Consider the following 27516-nt stretch of genomic DNA (forward strand, 5'->3'; position numbering starts at 1 on the left):
CCAGAAGAAGAAAGGTGAGTGGTCTTCTAAGACCTTTGAGGGCGCCCCTCCCATGCGGGCCCAACATAAGGCTAAGCACTGCAAGTCGACTGCCTCCGGGAGTGCCGTTGCAACAGGCTCCTCGGCGGCCAGGGCGAGTAGAGCATCTCCAGCGCCTTGGACCACGAGCCAATGCTCAGGATCTTCAAAGAAGAGGAAGTCGGACCATCCGGGCAAGCTCTTGGAGAAGACCCAGACTGGCCCTGTAGAGAAGGCTAAGGGAGAGCGGGGTCCCGACCCTCCCCCTAAGGTGAAGGACGCGCATTCGGTTAAGACCATGAAGGCCCAGGTGCATCAGACGAAGGCCCAACCTTCCATCGAAGTGGTGGCAGCGTCCCTCGCGAAGTCCACACGGGTGTACCTGCAGGGCACGGCCCCAAAGGCGAGGGTATTCCTGCCTGCCAGGAGGGAATCCTCTTTCCAGCCCATTGAAAAGACTCTGGATAATGTGATTCCCATCATTGCCCCCGAAACCGTCTCTCTTGGTTGCAGAGAAGTGGTGGGGACATGGTGGCCCTCTAGGGCATGGACATCTCCTCAGAGGAGGAGCTCACCAACCTCCCGATCCTCCAGGAGGGACGATGCGTCGAGAGCGGTACCTATGGGAGGGATCCCGACGAAGGCGACAACGAAGGTGACGACGAGGAGACCGACGAGGAGTAGCAGGGTGGTGACGATGTGGAGGAGCAGCCTCAGCTGCAAGTGCTCTCGTCTCCATCGCCTCCACCTTCACCACCTCAACAACCACCTGGGGATATCTCGGTGGACATTCTTACAGCTCTGCATACCCTCTGCTTGGAGATCCGGACAAAGAGACCTCTTACGCCGGCGGACCACGCCATTACAGTGGCCACGGACATTGCCGACATGGGATTCCACCAGATGGGCAACGGCATTTGCCTTCGTCGGCGGGGCTGGCTGAGGGCCACTAATTTCCACCAGGATGTTCAGTCGAGGGTGTTGGACATGCAATTTGTTTGGAAAGACTGTGGACGAGTCTCTCTAGGCCATCAAAGCGGACACTGAGACAGCTCGTGCCTTGGGCATGCTTCAGCAACGACGGGCATCCTTTTGGACTTCTGGAGGAAAATCCCAAAGTTCTTCTAAAGGATTTGGAGGAGGTGCTTCGTCTTACCATCAGCCCTCCCACTCGTTGGCCCAGGAGAACTACAGGGGCCGCGCCAATTCTGGAGGTGGACGTCATCATCGCCAAGGTCCCCAAGGCGGCACTTCGACGTCAAAACAAGATTGAACCCGCCGTGGTGTCGGGCCCCCACCTGTGCACCCCAGTGGGAGGCCGGCTGGTGAACTTCAACGTGTGGAAGACCATCTCCACCGTCCATTGGGTGCTGGATGCTCTCGCCCACGGACACATCCTAAAGTTCCAACGGAAGTGTCCCCTGATACCACCTGTGGGCCGTCAGAAAAATCACGTCCCTCAGATGCTGCTGGAGGTACGGGCCGTGCTAAAAAAGGGAGCGATCGAGCTTGTCCCAAGGATGCTCCGGGGCTCCGGAGAGTACTCTAGTTACTTCCTAGTCAAAAAGAAGACCGGCGGTTGGAGGCCCATTCTGGACCTCTGCCGTCTGAATAAGTTCATCAAGTCCCAAAAGTACCGGATCGTGACTCTTCAGCACGCGCTAGGACAGCTGGAAGAGGAGGATTTTCTATCGTCGCTGGACTTGGAAGATGCCTATTTTCACATCCTCATACACAAGGGATACGGCAAGTACCTACGCTTCGTGGTTCAAGGACAACATTACCAGTTCAAGGCCCTTCCCTTCAGATTGAAAACGGTGCCGCAAATGTTCTCCAAGTGCCTGGCACCGGTGGCGGCCCAGCTGCGGCTATGAGGGATCCACGTGTACCCTAACCTAGACAACTGGCTCATCCGGGCGAGCTCAAGGGACATCGCTGTCGACCACACTGTGAGGACTGTCCAACTCATGACGGATCTGGGGTTCTCGATCAACTATGCAAAGTCCTGCTTGACTCCATCACAGGATGCTCTGTATCTGGGAGCCCGACTCAACACAGTGTTGTGCCTAGCGTCTCCGTCGGAGGAGAGGATAGCGGCCATCCTGGGCAAGGTGCAATGGCTGTTGCCCCGGAAGATCGCATGGATGAGGTCCATCAAGTCCCTACTCAGCATGATGTCGTCATGCAGATACCTCATTCGACTGTGCAGGCTACGGATGCGTCCACTGCAAGACTTTCTTGACGCCAGGTGGATATGAGTGTCAGGAAGCTCAAGGACAAGATCACGCTCAACAAGGGGTTCCGCCGAGCGATATGTTGGGGGAGAGTGCGCGCGCATCTGTCCGCTGGCGCAGACTTCCAGACCCCACCTCATCAGGAGACTGTCACGACGGATGCCTCCCTGGAAGGTTGGGGAGCACACACCGGAAGCCTTCATGCAAAAGGCCTGTGGCTACCGGAGGAGAAGACGTTGCACATCAACGTGTTGGAGCTCTGGGCAGTGTTTTGGGCCCTCGAGTCCTTCCTTCCGTCCCTCAAGGGCAAGGCGGTACGGGTCTTCACAGACAACACCACCACGATGTTCTACATCCGGAAGCAGTGGGGAACAAGATCCCCAGCGCTCAACAAAGAGGCGCAGGACCTTTGGCATTGAGTCGTAGCCCAGGGGATGTTCCTCATACCGTTTCATCTGGCAGGAGTGAAGAGCACTGTTGTCGACTCTCTCAGCAGGGAGCACGCTCTTGCCATGAGTGGGAATTTTCGACAGGACCAAGTGGATCACCTGTTCGGCAGATGGGGCAATCCCCAGATCGATCTGTTTGCGACAGCGATAAACACCAAGTGCCAGAGTTTCGCCAGCAGGTTTCCCCAGCTGGGAGCATGGGGGACGCAATCTCTTTCCCCTGGGATGGCCTGTTTCTGTATGCGTTCCCTCCATTGCCGTTGCTTCTTCAACTAGTCAATCAACTCAGACGGTCCCGGTGCAGGATGATCCTCGTCGCACCGGCGTGGCCGAGACAATTATGGTATCCGGACCTTCTGGACATGTCAGCGTCCCCTCCAGTCAAGCTTCCAGCGGATGCAGATCTTCTCGCCAGGGAAGGAGGCGCGATTCTGCACCACGACCCAGGATCGCTGAACCTGAAACCCTGGCTCTTTCAGCACTAGAGTTTGGGGGTTACGATCTTCCAGCAGATTGCAAGGCAGTGCTCGCCAAGGCCAGAGCTTCATCTACTCTCAAATGCTACGGGCACAAGTGGAAGAGGTTTGCCGTTTGGTGCCATACTAAGAAGATCGACCCTCTATGAGTCACTGCTCCGCACGTGTTTCCGTATTTGTTGTCATTGGCCAAGGCAGGACTAGCCCATGCTTCCATCAAAGTTCATTTGGTGGCTATCTCCCGCTACACCAGATTTCCTGGACGATCATCCTTATGGTCGCATCGTTTGGTCAAGGAGTTCGTCAAAGGACTATTTTGCTTGTTCCTGCTGGTGAAGGCTCCGGCCCCGGTGTGGGAGTTCAATGTTGTGCTTACTAGGCTCATGGGTCCACCGTTCGAGCCTATGCATTCGGCGCCACTGAAATATTTCTCGTGGAAAACAGCGTTTCTTGTGGCCATCACCTCCGCACGATGAGTGGGAGAGATCCAGGCCCTCTCTTGTAAACCACCTTATTTGACATTCCACGAGACGAGGGTGTGCTACGGACGCACCCTTCCTTCATGCCCAAGGTGCCGTCAGACTCGTCTAAATGAGCCCTTGTTGTTACCTGTATTCTTCCCAATGCCTTTGTCGCCAGCTGAGAGGACTTTGCACTCGCTGGATGTGGCTAGAGTGCTGAAGTTCTATGGATTTATATGGACCGCACAAAGAGTTTTCGGAAGACGTCACAACTTTTTGTGAACTTTGGCCCTGTGAACCATGGGAAGGCCCTCGCCAAGGCTTCCATTTCCAGGTGGCTCTCCGGCTGCATCACCCATTGTCACCGGTTGGCAAACCGACCGTTGCCTGGCCGTCTGAGAGCCCATTCGACCAGAGCGATCGCTGCAACTATGGCATTCCTATCTGGTGTGCCCCTGCTTGACATCTGCAGGGCTGCTACGTGGAGGTCGACGCACACCTTCACAAAGGTCTACTGCATCGATAGGGATTCCATGGAAGAGTCCAGTCGGCCAAGCAGTGCTGCGCAACCTGTTCGCTTGAAGGTGAGCCTAGTGAGGAGGTAAGAGATGCTTAATGTTGAGATGCTTAATGTTGAGCCTTGCCACCTCGCGTGGTTGTGCATGTGTGTACTGCTATGCATTCTTTATTCATGAGCATGTGAATCCATGCCAGACCCCATGCTGGAGAAGGAACAAGTTACTTACATGTAACTGTTGTTCTCCAGCATGAGTCTGACATGGATTCACATGCAAACCCTCCCGCCTACCCCTCTGCAGCTCTTCTCTTGATCCTATTGCCACTTTACGTGCTACCAAATCTGAAGATGGCTGCCAGAGGAGGGGCTTAGGTAGAGGGCAGTCATTGGCTGGGGGCAGTATGACACAGAGACCAGTGATTGGTTGTTTGGAGAAAGACAGTTCAGAATTGAAACTGAAACTGATTTTTTCTTTACCGAGGATTCCCAGCCTGACGACGGGCAGTATTCATGAGCATGTGAATCCATTCCAGACCCATGCTGGAGAACAACAGTTACGGGTAAGTAACTTTTTCCTTTCATATGATCAATATAATTTCTATCAGTGTAGATTATCCTGGGCGTCCATAAATCCACAAGGGATCCTGTTCAATGATTTTTCATAAAAATTTATTCATCATGCCCAACGGGTTTCGAGTTCACATAATTTCATCAGGGGCTGTAATGTGTTTCATTTCTAAAGAAAATGTAAATAATGTAGAATTTAGTGGGATGTACCCACTCAATACAAGGTCATCGTTCACATAATCCATCTGTAAACTTTTGTAAGTCCAAAACCTCTTTCCTACTTCAATAGTCATATGGCAGTAACGTGGCCTTCTTCATCAAGTATTTACATGCCTATATATATATATACGGGATCATCAGAAAAATTCCCACATTTCGCCAATGTCCAATGAAGCATCCATATATTTTCCCTGATGACTTCACAGAAATCCTGTTTACATTATAGTGAGTCGTGCATCACAACATAGTTCACATATACCATCCAACCCTTCATTGATCAAACGTTATCCTGTGATTTATACAGTTACCAGAAGAATGTCATCCTAGTTTCTAAAAACGTATATGGTTATATAATCTGGTTATATATTATTCATACATTCAATCATAAATATCAACCTGACTTAGTCTCACCTTTTTACTGGTGTGAATCGTAGATTCAGTATAAGTTATGTTGTTAACCAATCTTCATCAAGTCCTCCAAGGATTGTAAAATCTAAGGGCCTCATTCCAAGTGCGGCGGTAAGGGGATAACGGCGCCGGTAAGGATGCTGGTGCCATTAATCCCTTACCGCCGCATTCCGAGGTTTCCTAGCGGGACCAGTTCAGAACGTCTGGTCAGACCAGATGTCCTTTGCGGGTCCCGCTAGGGGACCAGGGAGCTAATAACGGGCCCGTTATTAACGGGCCCGTTATTAGCTCCCTCCCCATTCCCATTGAGCCCTATGGGAGCTCAAATGGGAATGGGGATGGGTTCCTTCAGTGAGGAATTACCGGGTCCTCCAAGGTTGGAATGGCCCGGTAATTCCTCATTGAAGGAACCCGGACCCGAGTTTGGAGGCAGCCATGGCGCTAATAGCACCATGGCTACCTCCAAACTCGTAATGAGGCCCAAAGAAATAAAAGATTTAAAATGCAATGATCATATAGTGTGGCTATGATAGCTCTGTCTCAAGAACCTATAGTCATATGCTCACTCTGCCACTTCAAATCCAACGTACAGTAAGTAACCAATGTAAATAAACCCAACACTCTCCCCGGGATGCTAATGCAGGTCCTGTTTGTTCCAAGATTTCCTCAATGAAGTATAAACACGTTGTATCACATTAGAACGTTCATGCCGATTGCCGAATTCTATCAAAAAAGATGCCCAGAATGATCACTGTGTAAAACTACTGTGTGCCTATCTATCACATAGAACTTATGGGTCGGGTGTTCTCGTGTTCTATATGCTTACCTGCTCCAGCAGAGTGGTTTCACTCACGTTATTGGCTACCGTCTTTCCTGCTCACAAACCGACTCATACTGTCGGCCTCCATTAAAAGCGCATGCCGCCAGCGTGTTGATGTCATAATGTTTAATGTTTACAATCATGACAAGGTAAACACGTCATGATGTAAATATCAACGTCCCTGCTAGTTATCCTGTCGGTCAGTTTAAAACTTAACTGACTGTGTGATCCCATTCTATGGAAGCCTCTGCAACTGTGTAATGCCCAGTAGTGGCTGCAAGTAAATAAAACCCGTCCATTATGACTAAATATTTTCAGATGCATATCCCTATAACTAAGTATACTCCGAAAATCGGATGGAGAAACTACCGTTGGGACTCAATGAAAAGAGTTTCATGTGCTTTACCTGCATATAATAAGTAAGCCATGTAGATGGACTGGATATTTAAAAGCACCTATCTCGTTGCATGCTGGATCGCAGTTCAAAGATTATACAGTGTGGTCTTGTACAGGAGGGAGGAGCGACCTCTGACGGGCCAATGGGATCAGAGATCACCCTCGAGTACTTTAAGACGAGATAGCTGCACCTTGAGGTGGATGGGGTGTGGGATTCTCTTACTCCAACACCAATCAATAAGGACAACTCAATTGTTTGGCAAAGGGAAGTCCGTTTAATAACAAGTACAGAAAACAGGGAAACAATAGGAAATCATCAGTGATGCGATCGCCCGTCTCGCTTCAACTTCCCCTTCTTCATTCAGACAGCAATAGTTATAGCGATTTCTCGTCATCATCTCGTCAACACTCAACAGTTTGTCATACAATTCTATTGGTTGGAAAAGGTAACTTAAGTATAGGTGCTATATCTGTATATGGTTACGGAGTGTGAGGATTGGTTAACTCTACGGCCATCCCTCTACATCACTCATGATAGACGTCACAAAAGGTATGACGTCTCATTTGTTCTACTAGCTATAGGACCCTTGATTATTTGGTCCATTGTGATTGGGTCGGTTACACCCCTAGGTATAAATCTCCACTTTAATTAGCAACATGCAGAATGATCACCCACATGCGGTATGCCCCAAGATTCACCCTGCCTCCCTTCTATCAGTCAGTACTTTAGGGCTATGTGTCAATTAGTTGGCCGAGGTTGGCCTCGAGACTGTAGCTTCTTATCAGGAAAAGTAATGGCATCCTCTGGGTTTGGGCGACATCAGACGCTGGTACCTCCCCGCGCCTGGCTGGTCACGTGTTAGTACACCGTGAATCTGCTTAATTTTCCTTCTATTTGCGTATTTGATTCTCGCTTCAGCCTTGCCACCTGCCTGGGCCTCCTTATCTCGACCTTCACTGGCAGGCTGCTGTACTCTTCAGTTTCGATTCTTCAAAGTTGCCGCTCTCCTCCCTTCCTTGGGTGACCTCGAATTCCCAGGTATGAGCTCTTCTTGCTAAGTTTCGATTCCGCTCTTTCGTCTGGCTTTGTGCTGGTATACGAATCCTGGCTTGTTTGACCCCTAGCAACCTGGGTTGCTTCTGCTTTTGTATAAAGTGGCTTTGCACTTATGTAATGTGCTTTATTGAGGTAGATATATAGTTGGCGCTTGCCGCTCTGTTCTTCTACTAAGCATAGCAAGCAGTACTGTTTCCTTAGCTTCTTGCGTTCCAAGCCTATTTACAGGCGTTAGCTAGTTGCATATCTTCATCCTGTTTTATGGTTATGTTTCTTTACATTCCAACATTGTTTCTCCTTTTAAGTCCATTAAATCATTATTCCTTCCATTTCGTCTTTGCGTGTCATCTTTTGATTGTCGTTTCGTTCATCTGAACGTCTGTCCGGGGCCTTGTGTCGTCATCATTTGTCTTCGATTGAGGCCCTTTGGGTCTCTTCTGGGACAGTTTGCAAGTAGTCTTCATTTCGTGTCAGCTGCTGGTACGGTTGTCTCAATGGGTAACATACTGCCCATGGTTGTCTGGTTATTGGCACTTCAACAGGTATTACTCTTCTGATGGGCACTGGGCAGAGCCCTAGTGCTGCTCTCTGTTGATTTATTTGCTCCTCATACGTCACATATCTTGGCGAGTATGTTCCTGGTATTTCCAAATGGGTGGCTGGAGTGCAGGCCATATCTATAAGAGGGTCATCCTTCATTAAAGCGCATTATATATTTTTAGTGTGCCTCAAAACGGAACAATTAGACCGGACTCGTAAAATAAAGTTGGTACAAGAATGGTATTAAATCCTAAGGTGGATGTGCAAACTGGAGACAGTTTAACCATAGCTCAATGTGAGCAGTTGTTTATAACTCTATGCACACACTCCGCATCTATCTCGTGGTGTACTGGACCGCAGTTCCAAGATTATACTATATAGTAAAACATAATAGAATGTCTTCACTGTTGCTAAATCTTATGTATTGAAGGGTCATCTCTCCAATCAAGCGCATTACCTATTACCAGTATGCCTCATATCGGAACCCTTAAAGCTGGTGAATGCCTAATATTCAGTCCAGCTTTGGATGTGCAATCATCATGGTTATCACCTATCTTTTGAAGAGAGAGTGTAACCGTAACTCCATGTGAGGAGTTGCTTTTATTCCATGTAAACAGTAAACTATGTATGCCAGTTCTTATGACTCATTAAAGCAAAGTGACACATGATCATGATATGCATTGTATAGAGCAAGAGTACAGAGAAAATAATAATAAAAATCTAAGGTTTAGCCAAGGACCTTTTTCTGTTATAGAAATCATTACACATTATAATATCATCATAAAGAATTCCAAACATCCATTTGTTGAAATTACACCTCTAGTCAGATGATACACTTGCAAGGCATACGTTATTATTAATGCCCTAATCCCAATCAACCTGCCTTCAATTGAATTTCCCATTCTGTATTCGTGAGAAACCTAGCATTCTCATATATGTAGGATCATACGGGTACTTCTGCCTTCAATTTGAAGTTCCCATTCTTTCAAGCTCACCCAGTTGTACCGAATGAGCTGATTCTCATCTTAAATAGAGATTCATCTGAAAAGTACTTTGACTTTGGCCATTATAAGAACGGAACACGATAAAAGTCTTCATTCAGGCCAAGTGGTGCCCTGGCATACAGGCAATTTATCCAGTATAGCTTTCTCTGTGCTAGCCGCTTTGCCAGGTCACCCCCTCTTGGGAGTGGTTGGACTACCTTGAGTATTATACATCTCATTTGTGCTGCGGTGTGTCTATTGTCCCTGAAATGCAGATAAACCAGGGGTTTCACATTTGCTGGTCTTATGCTCAGTCCACCTTTCTTTTGCCCTCTGTGTTGTTTTCCCCATGTACTATCTACCGCAAGGACATCTTAAGGCATATGTATCACATTCTTACTGTCAGACATTGCATAGTTTCTAAGTTTGATCTTTTTCCCATTCTGAGGATGGCGTATGTATTCTCCTTTGATAATGCTAGAACAGTGCTGACAGTTCAGGCAGGCAAAAGTAAACACAAATTTCTGTTTGTAGAGTGCCGTCTGTGTGGTTTTCTTACATCTCTCAGCTCTAATTAAGGTGTCCCTCAGGTTTCTGCCGCGTTTATAAGCTAAGATCGAGGGATGTGGGAATAAGCGATTCAGTGTAGGGTCAAGTTTGATGAGATCCCAGTTTTTGTTAAGAATTTTTTTCACTGGGTAGCTCTGTGAAGAAAATGTTAATGTATGTATCAACCTGGTGTTGTCTTTTTAGTAAGACCCTTAAGCAGGTCAAATTTATGTTGTTCTTTGTGACATATTGGCATATTCCCTTTCCAGATTTTCAGTGTTAGACACTATCCTTTTCAATCTAAGGAATTGACTGTAAGGCAGACTCTCTTTCAGGTGTCTAGGATGGAAACTTGAATAATGTAGTGCATTGTTTACATCAGTAGGTTTCCTATATATGGATGTCAAGAGTCATGTTCCCGTGAATGTTACTGCCACATCCAGAAAATGGACACTTGGGTCATCTAGTTCCATTGGAAATTTTATGCAATCGTGGCAGTTGTTCAAATATTCAAAGAATTGCATAAAATCATCCTTGGTACCCTTCCAAATTCCAAACACATCATCGGTGTAACGTTTCCACATTATAATGTTATCCTCCCATGGTTGTATGTCCAGGACACATTATCTTTCAAACTGATACATAAAAAGATTTTCATAGCTAAGAGCTATAGATGAACCCATGGAGGTCCCTGCTATTTGAAGGTAATACTATCCCTCAAATCTGAAATAATCGTTGTATATATTATGTTAATCAGTTGGATTGCGAAAACCTTGTGTATTGTGGTGGTCTCATGTTGCAATAGGAACCACTCCATTGCGTAAATACCTTCCCCATGGGGGATGGAGGTATATAGGTTATTGATATCCATAGAGAATAACAATAGCTTTCGATCCGTGAGATCTAATTCACTCAGTAACTGAAGAAAGTGGGAAGTATCCTTAAGATATCTAGATCTAGCCTGTATCAGTGGTTGTAAAGCTTTATCAAGGTATATAGCTCGTGGGTGGAATACACTCTGAGCACCGGCTACAATGGGTCGAAATGAGGGCTTGTTCGAATTTGTATGGATCTTTGGCAAGGCATAGAATACCAGGGTCACCAGAATTTTTGGACTAAAAAGTCACCCATACGATCCGTGATCCAATCTTCTTCTAAAGCTTTATTGACTGTTTCTGTAACACGTTCTTTTATCTGTAATATAGGATAATTATCTAATGTCAGATAAGTTCTAGCCTCCTGTAGTAAATCCAGGCAACCCTTGTTGTACAGAGAAGTGTCCGTAATCACAAGAGCTCCCCCTTTATCTGCAGGTTTCATTGTAATGGAAATGTCCTCTGCCGAGTTTGTTTCATCCACAAGTAAATCACCCGGTACTGGACATGTTTAAGATAAAGACCATGAAAGAAGTGAAAAAGATCAATTACACAAGACACCAACAGAGTAACATTAGGAGACATCAATTAAAACTACTTAAGGAACTGGCAGAGAACATTTCCATTACAATTGGCCTCATTACAAGTTTGGCAGTAGCCTTGCCGGTAAAACCGGCAGGATACCGCAAAACTTGCGAATTGTTACAGCGCCTGTGCCTGGGCAATTACCGGGTCATTGCAGCCCTGCCGAACCTGGTAATTTCCCATTCGCGGGCGCCGGAATGAAATGCTCCCCATTCCCATTTGAGCCTGATAGGGCTCAATGGGAATGGGGATGTTGGATGTACCGGCACCATTCAGAAAAGTGCTGGTGCATCCGACATGCTCTGCTCGCGGGTGCCGGTACGCCCGCCAGTTCAGACCTGGTGGGCGGGAAGCCACCCGCGAGCAGAACTCGTAGTTTGCCGTTCCGGTAACAACGGTACCAGCAAGCTTACCGGTACCGTTGTTACCGGACCGGCAAACTTATAATGATGCCCAATGAAACCCTACTCCACCTATCGCAGAGAATAAACATTCCCCTCTCCTCCAGACCTACAAGAACACCCCACACCAACCTGCTGTTTGTACCTAAAGTGAAGCACTCCCTCCTTCCCTGCAGCTCTCTGGCCAGCCTCTCTTGGCCCTCTTCATACTCCCACCTGCAAGGCTAAAAACCTCGAGGTCATCTTCGACTCTGCACTCTCCTTCTCCCCTCACATCTCTGACGTCTCTAAGAAGTCACACTACCAGCTGCACCACCCTAGAGGTATTCTTCCTTTCCTCTCCTCCCCCCCCAGAAGCTCACTGTCTCCAGAGCCCTGGTCCTCTCTAGGCTAGACTATTGTAACAGCCTCTATCTAAATCTGCCTGCCTCTACTCTCCGCCCTCTGCAATTTATCCAGAACAGGACTGCGAGACTTGTCCTTGGCCTCAAGCCCAGACATCGTATCTCTCCAGGACTGAAATCTCTGCACTGGCTCCCAGTGGCTGCGAGGATTAAGTTCAAAACCCTCTGCATTGTAGACGAGGCCTTTTGGGGCCTGGGGCCAAAATACCTTCAACTCTCTCTTCCTAAATATCTTCCTTCTCGAGCTCTTCGCTCATCCGCCTCCAACTCCCTCAGGGTCAGTCGCTTCTCCAAGCAACAAGTTGGTGGCAGATCACTCTCTTCAGCAGGGGTTGGCAGATCACTCTCTTCGGCAGGGGGCTCTCTCTGGAACAGCCTTCCTGCCTCCCTGAAACTTGAGGAGAACCATCTCTGGTTCTGGAAGCACCTCAAAACCTTCCTATTTCCTTCTGCTTTCTCTCCCCCTCTCCCCTGCTGAATACCTGACTGAAACTGCACTGGTTACCTGGCCACCGTTTCTGATCTCTGGCCCAGGCCCCGTCAATTACCCACCTGCACTACCTCCCTGGCAACTGGGGGACTGTGTTTCTGTATCCCTTCAGTCCCCCTACCAGCACTTATATCTGCACTTCCTTGCACTTGCCACCAGCTGGCGGTTTTATTTATCTTATTTATTCCACTTTCCCATGTACTGCACTTTTCCCTCTCCCTTCCCCCTCGCAATTTTCCTTTTCCCCCCTTCCCATGTACTTGCGGCATCTGAATGACACCTGGCCTAGTAGGATCGTTGTCTGTCCTCCCTTTGTTCCCCCCCTTGCCTCGTCGCGCCTTGAAACACTTGCGTATAGGCGCATTATAAATGCCATATCATATCAAGCATGTCAGATGAGGTGGTATAAGCTTCCCCTTCAATGCTGCTAGGCAATGGAACTCCATGTCGCTCGCTCTGAAATCTGAACCCTCACACCTCGCCTTTCGCAAAGCCATCAAAACAACGCTATTTTCTTAAACTCCCTAGCAAAGCCTGCAGCGTCCCCATGCCAGGTTAAGATGTGCACTCATGCCAAAATAGCTATATGTAAAGTGCAATGTCACGATATGCTCTACAGTATGTAACCCTATTTAACCATATTGCTATCCATGTAACACATCATCTACCCAAGTATGTACACCCACTTGTAACTAAGCTGATTCCATGTAGCAGCACCACTATGCCTCTGGGCTGTTTGTGTGCTTTATAAATGCAAATAAATAAATAAATCATATCCAAATGGCTTAAACACTAAAATAATTCCTTGAGATCTAAGTGAAAAGTTGACAAGAGCAGAGTAATCGCTCAGCCCTAGTTACAGATATAGTCACACAGTTTTGTTGGAAACTGAGGACAAGAGATTATTGTGATGATTTTGAAGTCTGTAAGGGGCAAATCAGTGATGGTAGGAGCTGTCTCATCTCGGAGCCAAGACTCTGTGATAAATGTGAGTCTTGCAATATTTGTGCAGTGTTTAATGCATTCATCAAAACCAACGAGTTTATGAGCTCTTTGGGCATGGACAGGATTTTGCTACACGGTTGTGGCAGGCTTGGTGCTTTCGCGCTAAATCAGCTATATTGCTGAATAGTAGTAAGGGTTTCACTGGAGAGCGACTAAGATTATTCCCATAAGGCTCGTAATGCTATGTTGGAAGGCAAGATTATGTCAAGGGGGGATGAGCCCTGTCCCGGATTGAGTGTGGATGGTGCAGAGGAGGGCATGACATTGGTGCTCTGCCAGCGCATCTGCTGTCCGTGTGCAATTTGGGGGCCCAGACATTAGGATAATTTATAGCTCGGAAAGGTCTTCTAATATTTAACAGGAAGGCCCTACTATGTCAAGATGTGTGATTGTGCTCATTGGTAGCTGCATACATTGTATATTTTCTCACTGTCGTCATAAGGATGCATGTATGCATGTGCCTGTGTGCTTGAACCCTGTATCTAGCTGCCCCCCCCTGTTGTATGCATGTGACTGTGTGCCTGAACCCTGTATCTAGCTGTCTCCCCTATTGTTTGCATGTGCCTGTGTGCCTGAACCCTGTGTCTAGCTGTCCCCCCCATTGTATGCATGTGCCTGTGTGCCTGAACCCTGTATCCAGCTGTTCCCCCTGTTGTATGCATGTGACTGTGTGCCTGAACCCTCTATCTGGCTGTCCCCCTGTTGTATGCATGTGACTGTGTGTCTGAACCCTGTATCTAGCTGTCTCCCCCTGTCGTATGCACGTGCCTGAACCCTGTGTCTAGCTGCCCCCCCCATTGTATGCATGTGCCTGTGTGCCTGAACCCTGTATCCAGCTGTTCCCCCGGTTGTATGCATGTGACTGTGTGCCTGAACCCTGTATCCAGCTGTTCCCCCTGTTGTATGCATGTGACTGTGTGCCTGAACCCTGTATCTAGCTGTCCCCCCCTGTTGTATGCATGTGCCTGAAACCTGTATCTAGCCATACCCCCTTTGCCCATTTGTCTGTACTGCATCATTGTGTCGCAGCCACGCTGCAACATGGGGTTAGACTCCTCGAATGTGCCTACTTGATTTGACTTTCTGCATCATTGTGTCGCAGCCACCCTGCAACATGGGGTTAGACTCCTCGAATGTGCCCACTTGATTTGACTTTCTGCATCATTGTGTCGCAGCCGCCCTGCAACATGGGGTTAGGCTCCTCGAATGTGCCCACTTCATTTGACTTTCTGCACCCTGGGAGGCAGCCGCCCTGCAACATGGGGTTAGGCAACTCTACTGTGCTCACCTGAACTCTATTGTACTTTAGTGATGTAACCACCTTAACTTTACTGCTCTCTGTGATGTAACTACTTTTTGTTCTTTCTGACATGTAAGCACTATAACCAAATTCTTAAGCTCTGGGTTTGGTGCGCTATATAAATAAATAAGGATGCGTAGAACTACTGGGAGCAATACCTCTGGTGTCCCCTGCCATGTTGATGGACCTTGAATGTTATACAGTTGTCATGGGGTGCGTTTACTAAGGTTAGTGCCAGGTATGTGCTCACCTGCAGATCACTGTGTCTTCTAGCAACGGGTCTGTCATCGCACACACGGTCCTGCACTTCGATCCAAGCAGCAACGTGAGCGCATCTCGTGCAGCCACCATTATAAATGAGACCCTGCAAGCCAACGGCTCCCATCTCAATGGCCTGGACATCTCACACATCTCTGGTGAGTATTCATCACATCTGGGGCATGGCAGGTGTCCACATCCCTCGCCCCTAGAATTATGCAGGAGTAAACTTTCAGGGGCCAGTGTGCACACTACTCACACTAAGCATACATTCCTGGATGAAACTTGGCACAGAAGACACATTCTCCTCCCACCTGTGATTATGTTTGGACACACACTGCTCACACTGCTCACACTGCTCACAGGTTCAACTGGATGTGGATAATGTACATTCCAAAGCACACCTGGAACTGAGCATTAATAAACACCTCTCACATTGTGCACATTAAGTAAATGCTCCTCACAACTGGTACAGAACATTAGCCAACACTGTTTACACCACAGTCTCAGAATAAGTTCACATTCAGCAAACTGGGGCTTTATCAAAAGCACAAATTCAGCACACTGCATATGTCCAATATACACACTCCACACATTTTAGACTTAGTACAAGTACATACGCCTCACACCTGGCAGCACACTCAGCACACCGGGAGATGAGATTGAGTACACCCTCTTCACAACTTGGACTGCATGCCAGTTCTACATGCTAATAAATCTTGACTTAACCATGAAAACACCATTATTACCCCTGATGGAAAGTTTGTGCACACACACCTCACTCTTGTAATGGAGCAAGAAAACACACTTCACATACATGGGGCTGAAAATAAATGAATACACACACCTGACCCCGAGACTGGATGTGAAAACTACATGACTTCAAGCACACCTACAGCGCATACCCTCCCCTCATGCCTGGGACTGACTGCTATGCTCAATGCCACGTATGCCGTGGCTAGTATTGAGTACTAACTCCTATTACCGGGCATTGAGCACGGGCACCCTCACCTTTCATCTGGAACAGAGAATGAGTTACACTCCTTACTCCATGTAGTAAGTGTGAGTAGACAATTAGCACACCTTGAGAAGAAACCATACAGAAACAGTATATTTTACAGTAGGATTGAGTACACTCGTGGCAATGCACCCAGTACACCTAAGACTGAATATGAGAACACACTCAGTGGGCCCGTAACTAAGCTTGAATAAACACACCTTACATGTAGGACAGAGCACGTGAGTAAACACTTTTTGGACAATATGTGCCCAATCTGCAGATCAGGCATGTGACTGGTGTGTCCTTGATTGCTGTGTGCCACCACCTGCTCCAAACTGTTGAACCTGGAGGAGGTACACAGGGGATCTCTGAGCTCGCAAGTACATCACTAGCCTTGTGTCTCATGCTACCGGCCTAGAGAATAACATCTTTTTAGCCATATGTGCCTGAGCTAAGGTAGACACCCCTACAGCAATATTGTTAAATTCCTCAAACTGGGGTAATCCATATAACGTTATCACATAATAACTCTGGGCCTAATTCCGAGTTTGGCAGTAATTCAGTGGTGATTCTGCCGAATAACCTCTAAAACTGCACACTGTTAGCACCACTGGGTCCAGTGGGCTTCCCATAGGACTTCTTTGAGGATTTTTGTGCAGGTGGTAATTCCGCCAAAACCTGGAATTTGGCAGTGCTGGGAAAGTTGAGATCCACCAAAAAAAGCCTTAATGGAATTACCTTTTTTCCCACAATGCTAAACTCGGAATGAGGCCCATTGTCTGCATTCAACCCCTTCCTGGGTAAAGTAATTGGCTCGATATGATTTATAGGAGGATTAGTGTTTCCTGTATTCTAGAGTGCTTCCGGGATTGCACACAAAGATGTATTAAGGACTGGTCCGTAAACAAATGTGCTAAAAGCAGCCAGAATTACTTCCCTTTAAGAGAGACTATTGTGACATTTCGGGGCCACATTCAGAAAACAAATAGAGACCAGGATCATCAAACACATGAGGCCCTGAATCAGCACTTCATTGCCCGTTTCCGAGCCTGCCCACCATGGGTGTAATTCTATGGGGGAACAAATGTGTTTGTCCCCCCCAACTTTTGGCGGCACAACATTTTGGCCCAGTCATTTGGCAGCGGCCCGTTTCATTTAGATGTCATGTGCCCCCAACATTTTCAGCAAAGTTACTGCACTGCTGCCCACATGGGCCTTCCAGAGCTCTGTGCAGTGGGACGACTACCTCACTTACTCACTTGGCGAAAAACACCACCAGACAATGCTGAACAATGTCCCAGGTCATCCGAATCAAATACAGAACCCAGGTTTGATGAAGTCATTGCTCGAGCGGTTCAGGGCCGGTCTATCCTCGTTCACCAAATGTAAGTCAGACAATTGCAGTTGTTCCTGGCGAGCACCAATCACAATCCTCACTTAATTATTTCGTCCAGCTGTCGTAGGATTTATACCAATTTCACAGATTTTACTAAAATAATCTTGATCTGTTTTCTAGTTTCCGAAATTGCCAGCACTACAGTGCCACCTTCAACTACCACAGTGACAGCCACAGTCAACGCCACAAGCTTGCCGGTGACAAACAGCTCCACCCAGCCAAGCAGCACCACAGTGCCTCCAGTGAAACCCACATCACCTCAACAGAAAGAGTACAACCTAAATTTGCACATACAAAATCAAGTCTTTACCTCAGATTTGGAGAACAGCTCTTCTTCTGCCTTCCAGGACTTGAGACATCAGATCGCAGTCGTGGTAAGTCTGGACCAGGATCGGGGGCTTTTAGGTTCATATGGCGCTTCACCTCATATGATATTGTTATTATTGTTATTTGGCATTTATATAGCACTCTATATATCATTGGTATGATCTCAAAGCACTTGTAGGTTGAACGACCTCGGTATGATATGATATGATATGATATGGCATTTATAACGTGCCTGTACACAAGTGTTTCTAGGCGTGACACGACAAGGGAGGACAAGACAAATGATCTTACTAGGCCTTGTATCATTCAGATCGTGCAAGTGCGAGAATGAGAAGTGCAAGGGGAAAAGGGGAAGTGCCTGGGAGAGGGAAGGGGAACAGGGGAGCTATGCTCTGAGTAGTGCAGCCAGTGCAGAGCAGCTCTGGGTAAGTGCAAGGAGGCAAGAGACTGTAGAGGTACATGACAGATAAAGGAAAAACGACACTGATTTAGTGTAGTTTCAGTCGAGGAAGACTCGCTCTGCGGGATTCTTAAAAGCCCAGCATTTGTTCTTCAAAGTTAGTTTAAGTGGTTTGCAAACCTAGCTTAATTTGAATGAACGTAACAAAAGAAGGTGTAGGAATATGCAGAAATTACATTGTCAGAAAATCAATGTTCTAATTTAGACCCGCAAGTAGGTTTCTAGACCATGTGTTGTGGTGGCACACCATGTTTTCCAAATGAAACAAAATGGTGACAACCACTTGTGACACACAGGGTGGTTTGATAAATGAGGAAATAGAAAATATATCGACGGGCCTGTCACTCTGGATGGAGGATCTTCCAAAAGTTATGGCATGCAGAATATATCTCAGCTTTTCCAGGGCCCATTGTATTCTGGGATTATCACCTCTTCCTGATGTTCACTATTTCACTCTGTTTCCCCCTCAGTGTAACCAAGTCTACAACTGCAGTAATTGTTCTACAGCGACGATCTACCTTGGAGTCAGTGTGGTGAGATTCAGGTAGGGTACAATGAGGAACAGCTGTGCAATGCCAGATGCTCACTGATGCTCGGGTGTATGCTGGCGCAGTGAGGAAAATATCCACTGAGCGATGAACAGGCCCTTAGACGAGGGCAAACATTTTTAACATGGGTTTTTGAATGCTCCCATTTATACCTCTGTAGTAAATACAGGCAACCCTTGTTGTATAGAGAAGTGTCCGTAATCACAGGAGCTCCCCCTTTATCTGCAGGTTTCATTGTAATGGAAATGTCCTCTGCCGGGTGAAACCCAAGAGTTTGTTTCATCCACAAGTAAATCACCCGGTACTGGACATGTTTAAGCCAAAGACCACGAAAGAACTGAAAAATATAAATTACACAAGACACCAACAGAGTAACATTAGGAGACATCAATTAAAACTACTTGAGGAACTGGAAGAGAACATTTCCATTACAATTGGCCTCATTACAAGTTTGGCGGTAGTCTTGCCGTTAAAACCGGCAGGCTGCCGCCAAACTTGCAAATTTTTCCAGCGGCCATGAATGAGCAATTACCAGGTCATTACAGCCCTGCTGAACCTGGTAATTTCCCATTAGCGGGTGCCGGAATGAAATGCTCCCCATTCCCATTTGAGCCCGATAGGGATCAATGGGAATGGGGAGGTCAGATGCACCGGCACCATTCAGAATGGTGCCAGTGCATCCGACTTGCTCTGCTTGCCGGTGCCGGTACGCCTGCCAGTTCAGACCAGGTGGGTGGGAAGGCACCCGCTAGCTGAACTCGTAGTTTGCCGTTCCGGTAACAACGGTACTGGCAAGCTTACCGGTACTGTTGTTACCGGACCGGCAAACTTATAATGAGGCCCAATGAAACCCTATCTAACCTATCGCAGAGAATAAACATACTCCTCTCCTCCAGACCTACAAGCACACCCCACACCAACCTGCTGCTTGTAGCTAAAGTGAATCATGGCTGAGGAGGTGGTGTAAGCTTCCCCTTCAATGCTGCTAGGCAATGGAACTCCATGTCACTCGCTCTGAGATCTGAACCCTCACACCTCGCCTTTCGCAAAGCCATCAAAGCAACACTATTTTCTTAAACTCTCTAGCAAAGCCTGCATCGTCCCCATGCCAGGTCAAGATGTGCACTCATGCCAAAATAGCTATATGTAAAGTTCAATGTCACGATATACTCTACAGTATGTAACCCTATTTAACCATATCGCTATCCATGTAACACATCATGTACCCAAGTATGTACACCCACATGTAACTAAGCTGATTCCATGTAGCAGCACCACTATGCCTCTGGGCTGTTTGTGTGCTTTATAAATGCAAATAAATAAATAAATCATATCCAAATGGCTTAAACACTAAAATAATTCCTTGAGATCTAAGTGAAAAGTTGACAAGAGCAGAGTAATCGCTCAGCCCTAGTTACAGATATAGTCACACAGTTTTGTTGGAAACTGAGGACAAGAGATTATTGTGATGATTTTGAAGTCTGTAAGGGGCAAATCAGTGATGGTAGGAGCTGTCTCATCTCAGAGCCAAGACTCTGTGATAAATATGAGTCTTGCAATATTTGTGCAGTGTTTAATGGATTCATCAAAACCAGCGAGTTTATGAGCTCTTTGGGCATGGACAGGATTTTGCTACACGCTTGTGGCAGGCTTGGTGCTTTCGCGCTAAATCAGCTAAATTGCTGAATAGTAGTAAGGGTTTCACTGGAGAGCGACTAAGATTATTCCCATAAGGCTCATAATAACATAACATAATGCTATGTTGGAAGGCAAGATTATGTCAAGGGGGGATGAGCCCTGTCCCGGATTGAGTGTGGATGGTGCAGAAGCGGGCATGACATTGGTGCTCTGCCAGCGCATCTGCTGTCCGTGTGCCATTTGGGGGCCAGACATTAGGATAATTTATAGCTCGGACAGGTCTTCTAATATTTAACAGGAAGGCCCTACTATGTCAAGATGTGTGATTGTGTTCATTGGTAGCTGCATACATTGTATATTTTCTCACTGTCATAAGGATGCATGTATGCATGTGCCTGTGTGCTTGAACCCTGTATCTAGCTGCCCCCCCCTGTTGTATGCATGTGCCTGTGTGCCTGAACCCAGTATCCAGCTGTTCCCCCTGTTGTATGCATGTGACTGTGTGCCTGAACCCTGTATCTAGCTGTTCCCCCTCTTGTATGCATGTGACTGTGTGCCTGAACCCTGTATCTGGCTGTCCCCCCTGTTGTATGCATGTGACTGTGTGCCTGAACCCTGTATCTGGCTGTCTCCCCCGTTGTATGCATGTGCCTGAACCCTGTATCTAGCTGCCCCCCTATTGTTTGCATGTGCCTGTGTGCCTGAACCCTGTATCCAGCTGTTCCCCCTCTTGTATGCATGTGACTGTGTGCCTGAACCCATTATCTGGCTGTCCCCCCTGTTGTATGCATGTGACTGTGTGCCTGAACCCTGTATCTAGCTGTCCCCCCCTGTTGTATGCATGTACCTGTGTGCCTGAAACCTGTATCTAGCCATACCCCCTTTGCCCATTTGTCTGTACTGCATCATTGTGTCGCAGCCACCCTGCAACATGGGGTTAGGCTCCTCGAATGTGCCCACTTCATTTGACTTTCTGCACCCTGGGAGGCAGCCGCCCTGCACCATGGGGTTAGGCTACTCTACTGTGCCCACCTGAACTCTATTGTACTTTAGTGATGTAACCACCTTAACTTTACTGCTCTCTGTGATGTAACTACTTTTTGTTCTTTCTGACCTGTAAGCACTGTAACCAGATTCTTAAACTCTGGGCTTGGTGCGCTGTATGAATAAATAAGGATGGGCAGAACTACTGGGAGCAATACCACTGGTGTCCCCTGCCATGTTGATGGACCTTGAATGCTATAGAGTTGTCATGGGGTGCGTTTACTAAGGTTAGTGCCAGGTATGTGCTCACCGGCAGATCACTGTGTCTTCTAGCAACGGGTCTGTCATCGCACACACGGTCCTGCACTTCGATCCAAGCAGCAACGTGAGCGCATCTCGTGCAGCCACCATTATAAATGAGACCCTGCAAGCCAACGGCTCCCATCTCAATGGCCTGGACATCTCACACATCTCTGGTGAGTATTCATCACATCTGGGGCATGGCAGGTGTCCACATCCCTCGCCCCTAGAATTATGCAGGAGTAAACTTTCAGGGGCCAGTGTGCACACTACTCACACTAAGCATACATTCCTGGATGAAACTTGGCACAGAAGACACATTCTCCTCCCACCTGTGATTATGTTTGGACACACACTGCTCACACTGCTCACAGGTTCAACTGGATGTGGATAATGTACATTCCAAAGCACACCTGGAACTGAGCATTAATAAACACCTCTCACATTGTGCACATTAAGTAAATGCTCCTCACAACTGGTACAGAGCATTAGCCAACACTGTTTACACCACAGTCTCAGAATAAGTTCACATTCAGCAAACTGGGGCTTTATCAAAAGCACAAATTCAGCACACTGCGTATGTCCAATATACACACTCCACACATTTTAGACTTAGTACAAGTACATACGCCTCACACCTGGCAGCACACTCAGCACACCGGGAGATGAGATTGAGTACACCCTCTTCACAACTTGGACTGCATGCCAGTTCTACATGCTAATAAATCTTGACTTAACCATGAAAACACCATTATTACCCCTGATGGAAAGTTTGTGCACACACACCTCACTCTTGTAATGGAGCAAGAATACACACTTCACATACATGGGGCTGAAAATAAATGAGTACACACACCTGACCCCGAGACTGGATGTGAAAACTACATGACTTCAAGCACACCTACAGCGCATACCCTCCCCTCATGCCTGGGACTGACTGCTATGCTCAGTGCCACGTATGCCGTGGCTAGTATTGAGTACTAACTCCTATTACCGGGAATAGAGCATGGGCACCCTCACCTTTCATCTGGAACAGAGAATGAGTTACACTCCTTACACCATGTAGTAAGTGTGAGTAGACAATTAGCACACCTTGAGTAGAAAGTATACAGAAACAGTATATTTTACAGTAGGATTGAGTACACTCGTGGCAATGCACTCAGTACACCTAAGTCTGAATATGCGAACACACTCATTGGGCCTGTAACTAACGTTGAATAAACACACCTTACATATAGGACACAGCACGTAAGTAAACACTTTATGGACAATATGTGCCCAATCTGCAGATCAGGCATGTGACTGGTGTGTCCTTGATTGCTGTGTGCCACCACCTGCTCCAAACTGTTGAACCTGGAGGAGGTACACAGGGGATCTCTGAGCTCGCAAGTACATCACTAGCCTTGTGTCTCATGCTACCGGTCTAGAGAATAACATCTTTTTAGCCATATGTGCCTGAGCTAAGGTAGACACCCCTACAGCAATATTGTTAAATTCCTCAAACTGGGGTAATCCATATAACGTTATCACATAATAACTCTGGGCCTAATTCCGAGTTTGGCAGTAATTCAGTGGTGATTCTGCCGAATAACCTCTAAAACTGCACACTGTTACCACCACTGGGTCCCGTGGGCTTCCCATAGGACTTCTTTGAGGATTTTTGTATAGGTGGTAATTTCGCCAAATCCTGGAATCTGGCAGTGCTGGAAAAATTGAGATCCACCAAAAAAAAGCCTTAATGGAATTACCTTTTTTCCCACAATGTTAAACTCGGAATGAGGCCCATTGTCTGCATTCAACCCCTTCCTGGGTAAAGTAATTGGCTCGATATGATTTATAGGAGGATTAGTGTTTCCTGTATTCTAGAGTGCTTCCGGGATTGCACACAAAGATGTATTAAGGACTGGTCCGTAAACAAATGTGCTAAAAGCAGCCAGAATTACTTCCCTTTAAGAGAGACTATTGTGACATTTCGGGGCCATATTCAGAAAACAAATAGAGACCAGGATCATCAAACACATGAGGCCCTGAATCAGCACTTAATTGCCCGTTTCCGAGCCTGCCCACCATGGGTGTAATTCTATGGGGGAACAAATGTGTTTGTCCCCCCCAACTTTTGGCGGCACAACATTTTGGCCCAGTCATTTGGCAGCGGCCCGTTTCATTTAGATGTCATGTGCCCCCAATATTTTCAGCAAAGTTACTGCACTGCTGCCCACATGGGCCTTCCAGAGCTCTGTGCAGTGGGACGACTACCTCACTTACTCACTTGGAGAAAAACACCACCAGACAATGCTGAACAATGTCCCAGGTCATCCGAATCAAATACAGAACCCAGGTTTGATGAAGTTATTGATCGAGCGGGCCAGCGCCGGTCTATCCTCGTTCACCAAATGTAAGTCAGACAAGTGCAGTTGTTCCTGGCGAGCACCAATCACAATCCTCACTTAATTATTTCGTCCAGCTGTCGTAGGATTTATACCAATTTCACAGATTTTACTAAAATAATCTTGATCTGTTTTCTAGTTTCCGAAATTGCCAGCACTACAGTGCCACCTTCAACTACCACAGTGACAGCCACAGTCAACGCCACAAGCTTGCCGGTGACAAACAGCTCCACCCAGCCAAGCAGCACCACAGTGCCTCCAGTGAAACCCACATCACCTCAACAGAAAGAGTACAACCTAAATTTGCACATACAAAATCAAGTCTTTACCTCAGATTTGGAGAACAGCTCTTCTTCTGCCTTCCAGGACTTGAGCCATCAGATCGCAGTCGTGGTAAGTCTGGACCAGGATCGGGGGCTTTTAGGTTCATATGGCGCTTCACCTCATATGATATTGTTATCATTGTTATTTGGCATTTATATAGCACTCTATATATCATTGGTATGATCTCAAAGCACTTGTAGGTTGAACGACCTCGGTATGATATGATATGATATGATATGACATTTATAACGTGCCTGTACACAAGTGTTTCTAGGCGTGACACGACAAGGGAGGACAAAACAAATGATCTTACTAGGCCTTGTATCATTCAGATCGTGCAAGTGCGAGAATGAGAAGTGCAAGGGGAAAAGGGGAAGTGCCTGGGAGAGGGAAGGGGAACAGGGGAGCTATGCTCTGAGTAGTGCAGCCAGTGCAGCGCAGCTCTGGGTAAGTGCAAGGAGGCAAGAGACTGTAGAGGTACATGACAGATAAAGGAAAAACGACACTGATTTAGTGTAGTTTCAGTCGAGGAAGACTCGCTCTGCGGGATTCTTAAAAGCCCAGCATTTGTTCTTCAAAGTTAGTTTAAGTGGTTTGCAAACCTAGCTTAATTTGAATGAACGTAACAAAAGAAGGTGTAGGAATATGCAGAAATTACATTGTCAGAAAATCAATGTTCTAATTTAGACCCGCAAGTAGGTTTCTAGACCATGTGTTGTGGTGGCACACCATGTTTTCCAAATGAAACAAATGGTGACAACCACTTGTGACACACAGGGTGGTTTGATAAATGAGGAAATAGAAAATATATCGACGGGCCTGTCCCTCTGGATGGAGGATCTTCCAAAAGTTATGGCATGCAGAATATATCTCAGCTTTTCCAGGGCCCATTGTATTCTGGGATTATCACCTCTTCCTGATGTTCACTATTTCACTCTGTTTCCCCCTCAGTGTAACCAAGTCTACAACTGCAGTAATTGTTCTACAGCGACGATCTACCTTGGAGTCAGTGTGGTGAGATTCAGGTAGGGTACAATGAGGAACAGCAGTGCAATGCCACATGCTCACTGGTGCTCGGGTGTATGCTGGCGCAGTGAGGAAAATATCCACTGAGCGATGAACAGGCCCTTAGATGAGGGCAAACATTATTAACATGGGTTTTTGAATGCTCCCATTTATACCTCTGTAGTAAATACAGGCAACCCTTGTTGTACAGAGAAGTGTCCGTAATCACAGGAGCTCCCCCTTTATCTGCAGGTTTCATTGTAATGGAAATGTCCTCTGCCGGGTGAAACCCAAGAGTTTGTTTCATCCACAAGTAAATCATCCGGTACTGGACATGTTTAAGCCAAAGACCACGAAAGAACTGAAAAATATAAATTACACAAGACACCAACAGAGTAACATTAGGAGACATCAATTAAAACTACTTAAGGAACTGGAAGAGAACATTTCCATTACAATTGGCCTCATTACAAGTTTGGCGGTAGTCTTGCCGTTTAAACCGGCAGGCTGCCGCCAAACTTGCAAATTTTTCCAGCGGCCATGAATGAGCAATTACCAGGTCATTACAGCCCTGCTGAACCTGGTAATTTCCCATTAGCGGGTGCCGGAATGAAATGCTCCCCATTCCCATTTGAGCCCGATAGGGATCATTGGGAATGGGGAGGTCAGATGCACCGGCACCATTCAGAATCGTGCCAGTGCATCCGACTTGCTCTGCTTGCCGGTGCCGGTACGCCTGCCAGTTCAGACCAGGTGGGTGGGAAGGCACCCGCTAGCTGAACTCGTAGTTTGCCGTTCCGGTAACAACGGTACTGGCAAGCTTACCGGTACTGTTGTTACCGGACCGGCAAACTTATAATGAGGCCCAATGAAACCCTATCGAACCTATCGCAGAGAATAAACATACTCCTCTCCTCCAGACCTACAAGCACACCCCACACCAACCTGCTGCTTGTAGCTAAAGTGAATCATGGCTGAGGAGATGGTGTAAGCTTCCCCTTCAATGCTGCTAGGCAATGGAACTCCATGTCACTCGCTCTGAGATCTGAACCCTCACACCTCGCCTTTCGCAAAGCCATCAAAGCAACACTATTTTCTTAAACTCTCTAGCAAAGCCTGCATCGTCCCCATGCCAGGTCAAGATGTGCACTCATGCCAAAATAGCTATATGTAAAGTTCAATGTCACGATATACTCTACAGTATGTAACCCTATTTAACCATATCGCTATCCATGTAACACATCATGTACCCAAGTATGTACACCCACACGTAACTAAGCTGATTCCATGTAGCAGCACCACTATGCCTCTGGGCTGTTTGTGTGCTTTATAAATGCAAATAAATAAATAAATCATATCCAAATGGCTTAAACACTAAAATAATTCCTTGAGATCTAAGTGAAAAGTTGACAAGAGCAGAGTAATCGCTCAGCCCTAGTTACAGATATAGTCACACAGTTTTGTTGGAAACTGAGGACAAGAGATTATTGTGATGATTTTGAAGTCTGTAAGGGGCAAATCAGTGATGGTAGGAGCTGTCTCATCTCGGAGCCAATTCTCTGTGATGAATATGAGTCTTGCAATATTTGTGCAGTGTTTAATGGATTCATCAAAACCAGCGAGTTTATGAGCTCTTTGGGCATGGACAGGATTTTGCTACACGGTTGTGGCAGGCTTGGTGCTTTCGCGCTAAATCAGCTAAATTGCTGAATAGTAGTAAGGGTTTCACTGGAGAGCGACTAATATTATTCCCATAAGGCTCATAATAACATAACATAATGCTATGTTGGAAGGCAAGATTATGTCAAGGGGGGATGAGCCCTGTCCCGGATTGAGTGTGGATGGTGCAGAAGCGGGCATGACATTGGTGCTCTGCCAGCGCATCTGCTGTCCGTGTGCCATTTGGGGGCCAGACATTAGGATAATTTATAGCTCGGAAAGGTCTTCTAATATTTAACAGGAAGGCCCTACTATGTCAAGATGTGTGATTGTGTTCATTGGTAGCTGCATACATTGTATATTTTCTCACTGTCATAAGGATGCATGTATGCATGTGCCTGTGTGCTTGAACCCTGTATCTAGCTGCCCCCCCCTGTTGTATGCATGTGCCTGTGTGCCTGAACCCAGTATCCAGC

General features: G+C 46.8%; 1 protein-coding gene across 1 annotated transcript in view; it reads left to right on the forward strand.

Moving 5' to 3' along the window:
• MUC1 (mucin 1, cell surface associated) overlaps window positions 1-27516 on the forward strand; it is a 221826-nt gene that overhangs the window by 89326 nt on the left and 104984 nt on the right. The window contains exons 7-12 of the mRNA XM_069650134.1: window positions 15028-15170; window positions 17529-17782; window positions 18666-18739; window positions 21699-21841; window positions 24192-24445; window positions 25328-25401. Coding sequence (XP_069506235.1) covers window positions 15028-15170; window positions 17529-17782; window positions 18666-18739; window positions 21699-21841; window positions 24192-24445; window positions 25328-25401 — 942 coding nt within the window. The remainder of the gene's footprint in view (window positions 1-15027; window positions 15171-17528; window positions 17783-18665; window positions 18740-21698; window positions 21842-24191; window positions 24446-25327; window positions 25402-27516) is intronic.

Source organism: Ambystoma mexicanum, chromosome 1p, assembly GCF_040938575.1.
Source record: "Ambystoma mexicanum isolate Mex_15411 chromosome 1p, UKY_AmexF1_1, whole genome shotgun sequence".
Classification (NCBI taxonomy): Eukaryota; Metazoa; Chordata; class Amphibia; order Caudata; family Ambystomatidae; genus Ambystoma; species Ambystoma mexicanum.